This window comes from Hevea brasiliensis, chromosome 2, assembly GCF_030052815.1.
Source record: "Hevea brasiliensis isolate MT/VB/25A 57/8 chromosome 2, ASM3005281v1, whole genome shotgun sequence".
Classification (NCBI taxonomy): Eukaryota; Viridiplantae; Streptophyta; class Magnoliopsida; order Malpighiales; family Euphorbiaceae; genus Hevea; species Hevea brasiliensis.
In genome coordinates, this window is record NC_079494.1 from 7,955,681 (window position 1) to 7,971,993 (window position 16,313).

The 16,313-nt window shown below is 35.1% G+C and overlaps 1 protein-coding gene across 2 annotated transcripts; it reads left to right on the plus strand.

Moving 5' to 3' along the window:
- Positions 1 to 6,187: 6,187 nt before the first annotated feature.
- LOC110670977 (uncharacterized) lies at positions 6,188 to 15,930 on the plus strand. 2 transcript variants are annotated; one of them, XM_021833311.2, is made up of 9 exons: positions 6,188 to 6,517; positions 6,783 to 6,954; positions 7,116 to 7,208; positions 7,306 to 7,971; positions 9,562 to 9,925; positions 10,730 to 10,811; positions 15,082 to 15,338; positions 15,450 to 15,520; positions 15,638 to 15,930. In XM_021833311.2, the coding sequence occupies exons 1-7, from the start codon at positions 6,323 to 6,325 to the stop codon at positions 15,286 to 15,288; spliced, it is 1,779 nt and encodes a 592-aa protein (XP_021689003.2). In that variant the 5' UTR covers positions 6,188 to 6,322; the 3' UTR covers positions 15,289 to 15,338; positions 15,450 to 15,520; positions 15,638 to 15,930. The 2 variants fall into 2 exon arrangements, with proteins under 2 accessions (XP_021689003.2, XP_021689002.2); XM_021833310.2 differs by lacking the exon at positions 15,450 to 15,520.
- Positions 15,931 to 16,313: the final 383 nt, after the last annotated feature.

Sequence of the window (16,313 nt, forward strand, 5' to 3'; positions counted from 1 at the left end):
TTTATACTGGATCTTGAATGAATTTGATAATGTATTTTATCTTGTGTACAAAAAACTTTAATTTATTGAATGACTTTGTCTGATTTAATTATGTTTTCTCCTATGCATCTAAGGATTTGTTCCATAGAATTGAGAATTATAAATTGTAAATTGTACATTTGAAGTATTGTCAACCCTGTGCATAAATTTGCAATGATTAAATATATTTAGTGATTTGTAAATATTTTTATGAATAGAAATTATTTTGAATATGATTTGAAACCACAGTTGACATGGCAATGTGATTGAATTCCTCATTGGCTTTTCTAATGAGATGAATTGAATTCTCTCTCTGGCTGAAGTGTTGAGGTGTGTGCCAGTTGAGGAAGAATTGAATGAGTACTCATATATTATGCTAGCTAGACTTGGTATTTTTTTATTAGTCTTTGGTTATTGGGATGAATTGGCTTTGTCGTGGTGTACAATCTGACATTATTTTAGTGTCATGCTCTAAGCTGTGTGAATATTTTCAACATCTTTAAATTATGCATACTTGATAAAATATGATTGAAACAAACAATTGTTAGTGGTTGAAAAATGATATATTGTTTCATAGTTCAAGAAAAATATAAATATTTTAATTGCTTTATTATGGATTGGATAATTTGTTATTACTTGAGCAAAAGCTATTCATCAAATAATTTGTGTGATTGGAACTATCGATTTTGATTTTATGGGTTTTGAAGAATTTAAATATTTTGAGCCTTTTTGTTATGATTTTGTCAAAGTATAGTATACTACATTTTAAATTATAGTTGTGCACCACTGAGTTCATTGCTCAGCGATAGCTTTGTATGCTGTCGCAAGTGAAAGAAATGATAGAGCAGCCGAGTGAGATCACTTGAAGTTGTGACTTGAAGACAGGCTGGGATAAATTTTGAGTATATTGTATGTATACCCGTATGCATTAGTTTGTGATGTAATCATATAATTATATGTATATAAGCACGTTTGAGCAGTGTACAAAAACTCTTGTAATATTGTTTCGAGTATGTAATCAAATACAAATTATTGTATTATAAATCGGAGATCTTATTTACTTATGTAGTTTTGTAAAATAAATTTTAGAACTCTAATGAATGTATAGTTAAGTTTCTTTGGTACACCTCAAATTTTTAAATTTATTATTTTATGAGTAATATTAATATTTTTATTTTATTTGAAATTTTAGGAAATTTTTTAAAATTTTTTGAATTTTAGAAATCGGGTTTGATTTTTTGAAAATATAAAACTTTAATGATTTTTAAAAATTAATTTAAAGACCACGTGACAAAATTAAAAATATATTTGGAGTCTACGAATTTTTCTGAGTTTTCTAGAATTTTTTCGGAATTTTTGGGCCTCGTTTTCGGTCCTAAGGCAGAGTAAAAATTCAAAATTTTGTATCATGAATCGGACCGGCCGAATCGAACTAGATCGGATCGGACCGGTTAAATCGGACCGGCCCTTTTCTTTTTCTTCTTCTTTCTTCCCCACGCGTCCCGACCCTCCTTCCTCTCTCTCCTGTTTTCTCTCTCGTCCCTCACCCCCAGGCCGTGCCTTCCCCACCTCACCGGCGCACAGCCCCAGTGCCTCCCCACGGTCGACCGACGCTCCAGGCGGTCGAAAAACGAGGGCAAAGACCCACTTACGTGCGCGCGCGCCTTTTCAACTTCCTGGCCGAAATGCGGCCGATTCAGTCACCGATTGGACGGGGACTTGTGTCAAACACTATCTATACCTCGAGAACTTTCCATAGACACCAAGAACACCAAAATCCATTGAACGGTTTGCCCAATTTTTATTCAGGAAGTTTTAGCCCATTTCGATTTTTGGGCTAGATTTCTCACAAACCGTGAACCCCACTAGAAAATTAAGAGTACTAGGGCGCTCCACTCGTCGAGAGCTTAGCGGCAATATAAATTTCAAAATTTTTTGACACTGTTTTTCGGTGGGTCCCACGAAATTTTGTAGTGTTTTTTTCGAGCATTAAATGAGCTTAGAAAATTCCGTAAAAATTATGTACTAACCCCCGTGTTGTGGACTTTGTGTAGGTACCTTCAATTCACGGAAATTCGATGGTTGCCCGAGTCTGTGAATTTTCGGCCAGACAGACCGGCTACCGAAAAAGTTTTGAAATTGGATTGAGATTTTGGCTACCCCACCGTTGTCTGACGTCTCGAGCGCGTCCCCAGAGTCAGAATCGGCATAAGTAAACCCGAACCTTACTTTTTCGTAATTTTCTAATGCTTAAATGGGATTAAAAATTCATAAAATATTCATGGTAGCTCAGAAAATTATGATTCTTTTTGCATTAGCTTAGTAATGTTGCTAAGGACTACGGGACAAAGTTTTAGAATTTTTAGAACTTATTTGGGTAGTTTTTGCAAGAGGGTTAAATTATGAGGACTAAACTATAATTTTACATATTGTGATTGATGACTGTTTGAATGGGCCTAGGAGGGGCTGTGTGATGTGATTGAGTTGTGGATATATGGTTTGTAGATATAGAAGTGTATTTTAAGCCTTTTTGCAGGTTGGGTAGGTCCTAGGTATAGGAGAGATTCTGCCGGATTTTCGGCACGACTTAGGACGTATTTGGTTTTTTCTTGATTTGTGTTAAGTCAATTGTATTAAATAATTATAATAAAATTGTCAGGTGAGCCGGGACAGCCTTCCTCCTCCGCCCAGCTGCCACAGTGACTTCGGTTGAGTCTGTGAGTAAAATATTAATTTTAATTGTAATTTCGATATTATTATATGTTCAAGCATGCCCATGCATTACTTATATGTATATATCTATGTAGTTAAACTCTAGGAATTTTTTATGTTGCATTCATAACTGTTAAAGTGTCATGGATGTTATTGTTGTAATTTGGAGCAGTGTGTGTGCGTTGGCGTGCGTGTGGTATAGTGTTGGCTATGGACAGGACGGGTAGACACGACTTGAGATCTTCACTGGGACCCGGTTTTTTGGGGTAGACACAGCTTGAGTTCTTTGCTGGGACCCCGATTTGATTTATTAAGTGAAAGTCCGAGTTTGAGTTTTTCGCTGGCACAGTTTGGATTAAGAGGGTTGTATAGGGGATTAGCTCCCATCTATGTATTGTTTGACATTATCGGGTGTGTGAGTGCTCCAAATTACCTTTTTGCTGTTATGATGTGAAAATATTGACGATGTTGTATTTCACTCTACAGGGTGCATTAGCTTTAGATAGTTATAGAGATTATGGTTAAAATTGATATTTTACTCTCTGAGTCGAACGCTCACTCCTATTCATTATTTTTCAGGCTACAGGAAGATTATTGTTATGGTTAACCTGCTTTTCTTCTTCGCAGGTCGTCTATTCATGTTTGTATAATTCCGTTAACTTCTAGATTTCCGCATGTGTTAAAAATATTTATTTGATTTGGGTCTGTAATATAATTACCATGTTGAACCTGTAAACTTATTATTATATGCATATTTGTTAGACTGGATGAGGGAGCTGAGCTCCCATTTATTTTTACGTTGTTATGAGTATGTGGAGGGTGAGCTGAGCCCCCCAATTGATTATATATCATGTTTACAGGTCGGGTGAGTCAAAAACTCTTCGTTAAAAGGTCCACTTTATGGTCAGACTCTGTCCGATTGAATTCTTGAAATTAGGCCCAAATGGGCCTTAGAGTTGGATTAAGGAATAATTAGGCTTACTGCGGTCCTCGGGGGCTTTAGGCTGGCCTAGGTCCTAGTGCCGGTCTGGCCCATAGGTTAGGTCGTGACATTCTTTCTAAGACTTGTATATAATGTTTTAAATTCTTTATGATGGGTTTGGTTGGGAATGAATTGACAAATTGAGATGAATTGAATTTAATTGCTGGAAATAATTTATGAGTTAGTTGAAATTTGAATTGGGATATATTTTGAAAATTTCTTTTCAGGTAAATTGAAGAACTTTTTTTACCCAGTTTTAGCCGTAACCACGCGAATTTTCCATAAAATTTAAAAAATGCCTAATTAGCCCTAAATAAGATTTATAACACATGCTTGAGTTGAAAATACTCAGATTAAATTTTTACCACCACGCTAGACTTAAAAACGAAACTGTTTTGCCAAAATCCCTCGTAGTATGTTTAATAGATTATCGATAGGAGAAGTACAATAATTTATTAAGTATAATACGGGATCATGTTACATCTTATGGAGGGGTAAGGTGTGACAAAGTTCCACTGAGGTTAGCATCTAGCAATCTTTTCTTATCTTTGGGTTTTCCTCTCTTAAGCTTCTCTTGGTTAAAGTAGAGTGTCTTGCCTTTTAATGGGCCTTTCTCTACCCTCCGAAGGCCCTCTCCTCATCTAGATTATGGGTAGAACCCTCTCCATATTTGAGTGGGGCTATGCATTTTTTGTCCTATTTTGTTTTATGATAGATTTGTGAGCGATTGTTTAAGGGATTTTGTGAAAGATTTATTTATGTGATTGGTTGATGTTAGTGATGACAATGGCGGAAAAGTGGAGGTCCAAGTCATTCCTAAGGTTAGGATCTAGCTGGGGGTTAAAAATGTTGAAGGTGGTAAGTCCCGCTACTGTCCAATGCCTCCATAGGAAATCTGACTCTATCATCCTCTTCTTTGAGTTGTTTTTGTGGAGGCTCTATATTGGGTTTTTTTATAGGCTAGATCTTTATTAGTCTATGGATTTATATGTTTTTGAGTTTGAGTCTCTCCAAAACCCACCTCTTGTGCTCTTTTCAAATTAATGAAATTTCTTTCAAGTAAAATAATAATAATAATAATAATAATAATAATAATAATAATAATAATAATAATAAAACACAATAAATGAAATTTATCCAAATAACTATGCTCTTTATGAAGATAGTGCTGCTTTAGGGGAAAAATAAACAATTGAAACCAAAAAGACAATTCCCCTAGCCTAAATATATTCTACTCCTGCAAATCATCATTATGGATTTGGTAAAATGTTTCTTTCCTTCGACTTCCTCTTAATGGATTTTGGGTTTTTGTGTAATTGTAGTATTAAAAAATGTTAATAAAGTCATTTGATAGGTTTCTCCCATTCAATTAAAATTAACTACAAATAACAATCATTTCAAAGAAATCACTTCCAATTACAGTCAATCGCTAACACCGAAAGTGGATGCAATTGAAAATAGCAAGGCCAAATATTCCTTAATTTTTTTTTCTTAATTCTTAGAAGGGATCAGTTTAAGGGGGAAAAAAAATCCTTTAATTTTTTCATCTCATAATTTTAATTTATTATTAAAAAAAACTTAAGTTTTAATTTTATTTCATAAATATTTCTTTTCTATCTTTTAATTTTATTTTATTTTTAAAAAATTGTTAAATTTTAATTTAATTTCATAAAATTTTTTTTTAATTTATAATAATAAATTTTTTATTTAATTTTTTTTAAATTATAATGTGAGGTCTATAAATATAACGTTAATACTTTTTAATGAATAATAATTTTTTTTTTATTTTTAAAAAGTAAATCATTTTGATGATATTGATATTTTTATAATATATCTAAATAGTAATTAAAAGTATTGATAGTTTTAAATGTGGGAGAGGAAAATATAAAAATATAATTTTATTATTTTTTAATTTAAAAATTTATTATAATAAGTTGGAGAAATATTTATGAAATAAAATTAAAATTTAAGTTTTTTTTAATAATAAATTAAAATTATGAGATGAAAATAAATATAAGATAAAATTTAAAGATGAAATATAATATATTAATATATTAAAAATATAAGAATATTTTAAAAAATAATAACTTAACATAATAATAATAATAATAATAATAATAATAATAATCTCTTTTGTTGTCCATTAGATGGTAGCACAGTTGTAAATCTGCTCAAATTAAAAAAAATTAAACCGAAAGTCATTAATACCCTGTGGTTTGTTGCAGTACATCCAAGATCTAGTGTCGGATATGAGGGTCCTACTGTCATTTTTCAAACAGTCAACTTCAAAGTCGAGGTAAGCACTTGATTAACAAAAATCAAAATCATTTCCCTCTCCCATCACCATAACCGTAATTCAAGAAAAGCTCCTTAAAAATTTATTTGTCTTTTTCTCTGGTTGCCTTTATTATAATATTATATAAAAAAAAAAACTGATGAATGACATATGTAACGTCCTTTTAGCACCCGCCATATAACTCGCCTCGCCACTTGCCATGAATGCAAGCAGATTCTCCAAACCCATAACAGAAGCCAATGACGAAATCTCACTCGCTTTCTGATTTCTTTGGCTTCCTCTGAGGCTACCAAGCAAGAAACTGAATATTGAAAATGCCGGAGCTTATGTATCGGGATCAGAGCTCGTCCAGATCGGGGTTTAGAGCTCGCGATGCTAGCCCTGACTCTGTCATTTTCACTCTCGAGTCCAACTTTAGTCTCTTCTCTTCTGCTTCTGCCAGTGTTGATCGCTGCTCTTTTGCTTCTGATGCTCACGACCGCGACTCTCTTGCTTCAGAAATTTCTCTGGTAATTGAACTGTTTTTAGAAACTTGCATGCCTTCTTCCTCCTGAGCATATCATACGTAGACTTAAGGAACTGGCATTTCTTTTTTTTCTTTTTTTAATTATTATTATTATTATTATATATGTATTCTGTAGGATCTGAAGTTATTGTTGGCGTGGTTGATTCTCTATGTTCATTATATGAGAAAATGGTTCCATTTTCAGGATGATTGAAGTGTATATTCTATTTGAGAAAATGTTTGACTAAAATCCATTGTTTTTAATGCAGCATTTGGCAGGACATGAAGCTCTTTCTTGTGGTGGCGTCGGTGGTAGTGATCTCCACGAAACCTCGAGTGGTCCAGATCGAGATCCAGATCCAAACAAACTCACCACTGTATACAGCAACACCAAGCCCGCTCACGCTCACTCTCACTCTCACTCTCGTCTCATGAGAAAAGGTGAAAAAGCGAAAGCTACAGCTAACGTGAGAAATTTAGATTTGAGGATAAAGTTATTTTTTTAAAATTAAAAAAAAAAGAAAAACGAAAATCAATCGAATACAGAGATCCTAAATTTCAAATTTGCTCGCTCCCTAACTATTGGCTTCTATTAAAAGCAGTTCAAAAAGAAGAAAGCAAAGCTACTATAGAAGTAGAAGACGATACCCATCTCTTAGATTCAGCGAGAAGCTCATTCTCTCTTGCTCTTAAAGGTAATAAAACTGCACTATCCGAGCCTAATTTTAAGTTTGGATTGTTAGATAAAATCTCTGCATCGGAAGTCCTGAAGTTGATTCGTTGTTTATATAGAGTGTCAGGAACGGAGATCCAGATCTGAAGCTATTTCGAAGAAGCCAGACAGGCGGAGACCTGCTTCGCTGGATTTGAACAATGTTATTGCTGCCTCATCGCCGCGATTGGGTGCCATGAGAAAGAGCTCGATTTCGTCGCACAAGTCCGGTGCGTTTCCTAGCCCTGGCACACCTAATTATCGCCACACTAGTGTTGGAATGCAGAAGGGTTGGAGCTCCGAGCGAGTGCCATTGCATACCAATGGTAATAGGCGCCAAGTAAATGCTGGGTTATTGCCTTTCAATAATGGGAGGACGTTGCCGTCGAAATGGGAGGATGCTGAGAGGTGGATATTTAGTCCTGTTTCTGGAGATGGTGCAGTGAAAACGTCACTTCAACCGTCTCAGCGGAGGCCGAAGTCGAAGAGTGGACCGCTTGGGCCTCCTGGGATTGCGTATTACTCGTTGTATTCGCCTGCCATGCCAGTATTTGAAGGGGACAATGCAGGAAATTTCGTTGCAGGTTCTCCGTTTTCGGCTGGTGTTATTGCAGTGGATGGATTGTCTATTCGGTCTAATGGTCATGGTTTGGCCTTTCCTGTGCGGACAGAGCATTGCATGGCCCGTTCAGTTAGTGTGCACGGATGCTCGGAGGTGTTGGCCCAGCCCTTGTTGCCCTCCCAAGGTACAAGTTCATCTCCTCCAGCCTTCCTCAATTCCTTCAACTTAGTTTTCTTGAATTTGATTAGTCTCTTTCTTTCTCGATCTGTTGCTTGAAACACTGAATTGGCCTCTATATATACATGTTGGACAAGTTTCTATTTAAATCATATCATGTTATTGCAAAGAATTTGCCTCAAGTCCTCTGCAACTAGAAGGAGATAGATAACAACATGCGTTTTTTTTCCAAACAACCACCTAGTCTTCTTTAAATTTGTGTATCGTGGTTTCGCATAAAAAATGTGTTTATGTTAAGCCCCAGGATTCTGGTGGCTTAACAAGGGTGGGCAGCGAGAAAGAGGGGAAAAAAGGGAAAGTGGGAGATCTTGATCCACAACGAACAGGTCCAAATTCTTCAAAATTGGCTCTTAAGTTTTATGTCCATTAACTTTCTTGTTGCCATTTGCAACATAAGCTTTTAGATTTGTAGGAAGGCTTTGATCCATATTCTCATTTGGGGTCGAGTATTGCTGTTTACATTTAGTTCCAAGATTTGGCTCTTCTCCAAGTTTGGTACAACATAGAGGTTGGAAGATCAGTAGACGTTGTAGATTTTCTTTATTTGTTTGTCCAGTCTTCATGGCAATTATTTTTCCTTCAGGCACCCTCTCTTGCACATAATTTTCTAGGTTGGCCCCCCTTATCATTCCACAAGTTGATCAAACTTTGGATCAAGGCTCCTTTGAAGATCATCCATCTTTTTCTTATTTCTTCTAATCTTGCTGGAATGTTTTGTGTTAAAGGAAAATGGAGAGAAATAGATGAATTTAATGGAAAAAAGGGATAGAAAATAGTAGGAAAGAATCTGAATTCTCAAGAATCCAGATTAGAGTGTTTGGTAACCAAGAAATTAGAGGGAAGTGAGGAAGATTTAGAAGAAAGAGGGAGAGATTCAAAGAGCAGGTGAGGAAGTGAGTGAAAACAAATTAGAGAGAAAGAAGAAGAATTTCCCTTGACCATACCTGCTTTGATACCAAATGTTAAGCCCCAGGATTCTTGTGGCTCAACAAGGGTTTTTGGGCAGCAAGAAAGAGGGAAAATGAGAGAAAGTGAGAGAGAAAGGAGAAAAGGAAGGAAGAAGAAGCAGAAAAAGAGAAGGAGGACATAGAAAGATTGTAAAGAGAGAATATAATTCTAGTATTATTGATCAATTCCCTATCTCTTCTTCTGTAACTGATTTTATACTATTAATTTCCTAATCTAATGCTTGTTACAACTACGTTGCAAATTGATTACTTCGCTAACTGCTCTATAACAGAAATAACTAATTTCTTTGCTTGCTACCTTCACTGCAACAACAATTTACATCTGGATGGATAATTGGATGTACCACCGTGGTCATCCAAAGAAGCCTATTTTGTCCTTCTCACAAAAACTGGTTATGAAATCTCAGTAAATAACTATGATTTCATTGCAAATGAACCTCTGACATAACTCCCTTTTGCTTCGATTACATTGTTGTACTTCTCATGGTTGTTGTTGGAAGTTGATATGTTTCTGTTAGTGTCAACTGTTAATCCTTTCTGATCTTAGACTGTTGCTTGTGTATATACAGATGAGAAACTTGGCGGTGTGAAGGATGCAGCAACTAATATATCTTCTGCTGTTTCAAGAAGGGACATGGCAACCCAAATGAGTCCTGAGGGTAGCAACCATTCACCTCCAAGTGGGAGGGCATCATTCTCTACCTCCACTCCCTCTGCCTTAGCTATAGTGGAACTGCAGAGTAACCATTCCTCTAACTCAGAAGTCAGGGATGTGCAGGTGGATGAAAGGGTTACTGTCACAAGATGGTCTAAGAAACATAGGGCTCGGAACCAGGGGAAGAGCACAGAAATTATAGATGATTGGAGAAAGAAAACTGTTGATGCTCGATCCCCAGGTTGGGATGTTTCAGATGCTGCAAAGAGCATTTCAAAGTAAGTTTTCTTTTGCATTTTTCACAATTCCTTTTTTAGTTGGGTCAGCTTATGAGATTATAATGCAGATAACCTTTTGAAGTTAGCACTGTCATTGAAACTCCACTGCAAAAAATGCTGAGAATTAAATTTCTATCTTGACTAAGCTTCAAATCCCTGAAATCAAAAACCACAAAATGTATATGTTTCCTCTTATTTGAACTCAAGTTTTCTATAGGAAGACTAATATTGGGTGATTACTTTGCTCCATAGAATTAGAAGTGAGTCCAAATAATTTAAATTGTTGAACTGGCCAATTGTTAAATTTGGGCCCATCCTAGAAATTTTGCTCATGGAATGTGTAGTGTAAGTGTAAATTGCCCACCATAAGTTGCACACTATACTTGGTAAATATTTGTGGTCAATAAAAAAAGAAGGTCATTATGAGCAGCGGCAGTATTTGTTAGGCAATTAAATATCTTATTGGACAAAGAACTTTTTATCAGTTAGCTCAGATGTGTGAGGTTCATCCCAGCAGAGTGTGTAAGGATCCAATAACTTTTCTTTCTCTTTTGCTTGCTTGCTGCTGCTACTACTATTATTTTGCTAATCCCCCTTATTCTTTGTTTAATAGTTGAGTTGTAACTACCTCCTGGCTATTTTACCTATCAGTTCTAGCCGCAAAATTTAGGTGGCCCAACAGACTTATTAAGTTGTCCCAGCTCTTAACTTATGAACTAATGATACATTAAAGGAATTGTATATGTTACAAGGACAAAACTTTATCAAAAGATTACATATCAACATCATTGTTGTTTCTTCCAGGGCTAAAAGAGAGGAAGCCAAAATCACTGCATGGGAGAATCTACAGAAGGCAAAAGCTGAGGCAAAAATAAGGAAACTTGAGGTTCTTTTCTTCCTGCATCTGCATGTTTCATCACACATTTTTAAGTAACTCATGGGACATTTTCATCTTATAATCAACCTTTGTGTGTTATAAAATTTACTTATTAAGTACCTCTCTAACCATATTTACAAGTATTTCCTTTCTTTTTATTTGTCAATTTTACCATGCTTTTAACACTAGTGCTGGAATTTAAGGAAGTGATGGCCTTAGCCAAGTGTATGTCATCGTTGGTTGCCGGAATTGGATGGGGCCTAGCACGTGATGCAGAACTTGAGAGAATTGGTAGATTTGTAGATCTTTCACTTTAGGATGAATCATCTTTAACAATACCCAAGGATTGGATAAACAAATTAAGCATTGAATGTGACATCTTGATGCCAAACTCTTAGACTTGTGTGCGTGGAAAACAGTGTAGTCAAAAGCACAAAAAGTGCTTTATAAAACGCAAAAGTGCAGTGACAAATAGAAAAGCGCTTTTATATATGCAAAGCGAAGCACATTTATTGAAGTAAGGGCTTTTTACACTTAAAGAGCAAAGTGCAAAGCTCGAAAGGCCTCAACTTCAAGGCTAACGTTGGAAGATGTTGAGATTGATTTAGATGAAGATATTGATGGAAATAGATTTTATTTTGGAGATGAGGATGAAAGTGTTGAGGACTTTGATGCGAAATCTAGTGAAGATCTCTAGATCATAACTATGAATTTGAATGCTAAAAACTTTTGGATGTTTGATGATCTTGTGAATATTTCACCCACATAAATTAAAGAACACAAAATTTAATATGGTTCAGCGTAAGCCTATTCCACTAATAAATCCATTATTAAGGAAAAATAATTACAATCACTAATTATTTTTCTCATCCTCAAAATCATTCAAACAAAACTCATATAATTCAATACACCTCTCCACTTTGTGAGCTCTCTGCAATACATTCAATATAATGGCCGACCAACTACACACACACATGCGCGCACACACACACATATATATATGCCACTAAAAACTAGTCCTTTTAGAACTCTAATTATTAAACTTCATAATTTAAATTCTACTAAATTTCCTAAACTAATTATACTTCCTAATTCCAATTGGATTTGGATTCTAACAACCTTCACTTCCAAGTCAAATGGAATTAGTCTTCACAATTTTTACAAAGTCAATTTTCTCTTGGGTACATCCTTTCATTGTTGATGTTGCCTCTTGTCTCAATTTCCATTCTTTCAATCAACGTGTTTCCTTCCAATTTGTAGAGATTCTTTACACCAATTTTTTTACCCTTCATAATTACAAGAGCACATCGGCTAACTCTCATGACTCCATCGTGAATTGAACACTCATAACCCAAAGAATCTAACTTACCCAAGGAAATTAAATTTCTTTCAAATTTTGGAACATACCTCACTTTATGGAACGCTTTTACTTGATCACCATGCAGTTTGATCTTTACTCTTCCAACACCTTCAATTTCCATCTTGTTCCCATTGGTTAGCTTCACTTTCTCTCATTTTTTATTTTCAATCACATCAAACCACTCCTTTCTTGAGCAAATATGGAATAGGCAAGCAGAATCCATTAATCACTTATCTTGTAATGGATCTTTTGCCTTTTCATTATCATCATCCACATTCAAATATTCATTATCAATACCATCATCCATTGCAATTACAATAGTTTCTTTTTTTCTTTTCCATGACTCTTCTACTTTGCAAGATCTTCCTTCATCTTCATACAATGGTATTGAATGCGACTCTTCTTATGACAGTAGTAGCATTCTCTATCTTCAAGGCCTAATTGTGGTTTCGAGCTCGGTCTACTTGTGGTTTCGAGCTCGGTCTACTTGTGGTTTCGAGCTTGGTCTACTATTCTTTCTTCAATTGTTTCCACGTGGATTGCTTCTACCATGACTAGAACTAGCAACAAAAGCTCCATCTTCATTGTTGCTACTTGTCTTCTTGAACTTCTCATCATACAAGATAACTGCAGTAACCTCCTCCACCTTCAAAGCCTTTTTTCCAACTGTTAGAACTATCACCAAGTTTTTATAAGAGTGTGGGAGAGAGGTTAAAGCTCCATCTTCATTGTTGCTACTTGTCTTCTTGAACTTCTCATCATACAAGATAACTGCAGTAACCTCCTCCACCTTCAAAGCCTTTTTTCCAACTGTTAGAGCTATCACCAAGTTTTTATCAGAGTGTGGGGGAGAGGTTAAAAGTAAGAGGACTTTATCTTTTTCATCAACCTTCACACTAACACCAGTTAATTGGGTAATTAATTTGTTAAAAATATTAAGGTGATTTTTCACATCAGTATCTTCATCCATTCTGAATTGGTACAACTCCTTCTTCAAGTACAAGCGATTTATGAGTGACTTTGACATGTATAAGCTCTCCAATTTCTTTTACAAAACAATTGGCGAGGTCTCCTCTAAAATATTGTACTTCACATGAGGGGCTAACATCAATCTAATTGTACTCACTGCCTTTTGTTGAAGCTCCTCCCAATTATCATCTTTCATGGTCATCGGTTGCTTCTTGTTTAATACTTTAATTAATCCTTGTTATACAATGACATTTTTCACGATACTTTGCCATAAACTGAAATTATTTTTTCTATTGAACGGCTTCACCTCAAATTTTGTGCTTGCCATTTTTGACATCTTGAATCACAGCTCTGATATCAATTGATGTGAATATCTCACCAATACAAATTAAAGAATACAAAATTTAATGTGGTTTAGCGTCATAGTTATTAAAGACGCGCCTGAGACTCCAGGCTTACCAGGCTCCAGTCCTAGCGCCTTTACAGGAGAAAGGCGGGCAACATTCATCAGGCCCTCGCCTTATGTGCCTAGACGTGCGCCTTGTTCCAGGCGCAACGCTAGAAATGCGCGCTTTTTTTATTTTTACATTCGGCGAGTAGTTCCATTGACAAAAAGCACTACCACTCAATTCGAAATTTGTTTATCTAGAAGTTTTCAAAATTAGTATCGTTGGTTATAACTAGTCACCAAAATCTCATCAAACTAACATACTCAGGATTACAAGCCTCTCATATTTTCATTATTAACACTACCACTTATTATCTTTTTTTTAAAAAAAAAAAGTTAACACTTTTAGTTCTTAAAGGCGAGGGAAATGATGAAGATATTGATTTTGCAGATGAATATTAAGTGGATGAAGCTGCAGAAAAAGATGAAGAAGATATAGTTACTTTATAATTTCTTAACTTTAGTTATGAAAGATTAAAAGACTATTAAAGTTTTAATAATTTAGTACTTGAATGCTTATTGGTTATTATTATTTTTAGATTTATGTTATTTGAAGTTCGATGAAATATTCATATTTATTTTACTTTTATTTTTATTATTTTTTTTTGCGCCTCATCTCGCTTAGGTGTGCGCCTTGGCCTTGCGCCTTGCGCCTTCTCTCTAGGACCCCTTGACGCTTTAGTGCGCCTTGAGCCTTTAATAACTATGTTTAGCGTAAGCCTACTCTATCAACAAATCCACTATCAAGGAAAAATAATTACAACCGCTAATTTTTTTTTCTTACCCTCAAAATCACTTAAACTCACATAATTCAATACACCTCTCCACTTTGTGAACTCTCTACAATACATTCAATATAATGACCAACTTACTACACACATATATTGGCCACTAAAATCTAGTCCTTTTAGGACTTTAATTATTAAATTTCATAATTTAAATTCTACTAAATTTCCTAAACAAATTATACTTTTTAATTTCAATTAGACATGGACTCTAACAGATGATTTCGTAAGGGTTTAAATTTTATATAGAGGATTGTATTTTCTTTGTATATTATATTATTAGTTAATTTTTTAATAATTTTGCGCTTCCTTCAATGAAGCAAGTGCTCTTTTTGCGCTTTAAGTAATGGGGTGATGTATTGCTTTGAGTGAACCCTACTGTTTTAACTACCTTAGTGGAAAAATAGTGTTTTATCTTGTTTATTTTTTTGAGTCTCCTAGGTCTTAAGTTGTTTGTTGAATGCTCTGATTTAATAGGGGTAGCTTTTGTGAGATAATACAAAACAATCAATTTTCTTGTACTAAATAAAAAGGGAAAATGGAAATGTTCATGATTGCCAACTATGGTGTATTATAACAAAAGGCATGCTTGCGACTGGCTATCTTGATTTTAGATTGGTATGGTATTAGCCGTAGGCATTCATTTTTCGCTCTGTATTTTGTGAAAGCAAAGACTTGAGCATTTTGTGGGATTTACCAACTTAAAAATGATTTCAGATGAAGCTTGAAAAGAAGAGATCATCATCTATGGATAAAATTATGAATAAGCTGAGATCAGCTCAGAAGAAAGCCCAAGAAATGAGAACCTCCGTATTATCCAACCAGGCACGCCAAGTTTCCAGGACTTCTCACAAGGCTATATCATTCCGTCGAACCCGTCAAATGGGGTCCTTAAGTGGTTGTTTCATATGCCATGCTTTCTAGTGTCTCATCTTGCCATATAGTGTTGTGCTTGAATCAGCTTAACATGCCTGGTAACATCTTGGAATTCCGTCTTTGTTCAAGAAATTTATCATTATTTTTTCTAACAGTACATAACGTTGTTTACTATGAAGTGCTTGACATGACATGTCCTGACATTCCAGTTACCTGAATTTGTACATTCATGGATAGATGGCACATGTTGGTTTCGTATCATTTCAAGGCAAAAAAAAAGGTTCAAAAAAAATGATATGCAATATGTTGAAGTGTGGATTTGACCATAGAATAGAAAAAGCTTAAATCCATTTTTGATTCTGGTCATATGTTGTGTAACTCGGTGAAGGTTTATCAGGTTCCTGGTCAGACTGAAGAGGAATTACACCTGCAGCAGAAGGCCGTGTACAGAAGCAGACAACTATTACATAGACGCTACAATGCAGTTCTGCAGGGACATGAAGCTCAAGTATTTCCATTAAGATTCAGGTAAGTTGCATTGTTGCGGTGTTCCAGGCACCAACATATCCAGAAATGACTGATAAGTTTCGTACGTGTGTATGTATATATATCAAGTGTGCTTTCCTCATTATGACATTTATGACATTTTGCCTCGCAGTTTGAAATGCCATTTCCTTAGCTTCCTTCCAATTTTAAAATGGTTAAATTACTATTAGTTCTTGTATTTTGATATCGACTACTTTGCCATCTTCCTTCCTTTCTCCTATTTTTGTCTCATTTAAAAATTGGACTTTTTAATCTATTTTTTTTAATAGAGAGATGAAATAATTAATAATTTTAAAATATAAAAACTAAATAGTAATTTATTATTTTAAATTTTTGGATGAGGTTAAGTACACCGTGTATTCTATTGGTCGATAAAACAACCAAGTTTTGGAATATCTATTCCTTTATTTGCTTGTGCATCTTTCATAACTGTGCTTGAAATAAGGAGTTGTGTGCTAGAAAGAAACATGGAGGTGCATGTCTTTGAACACCGAATAAACTTGCCTAATGGTATTGCAGTTTTTTGA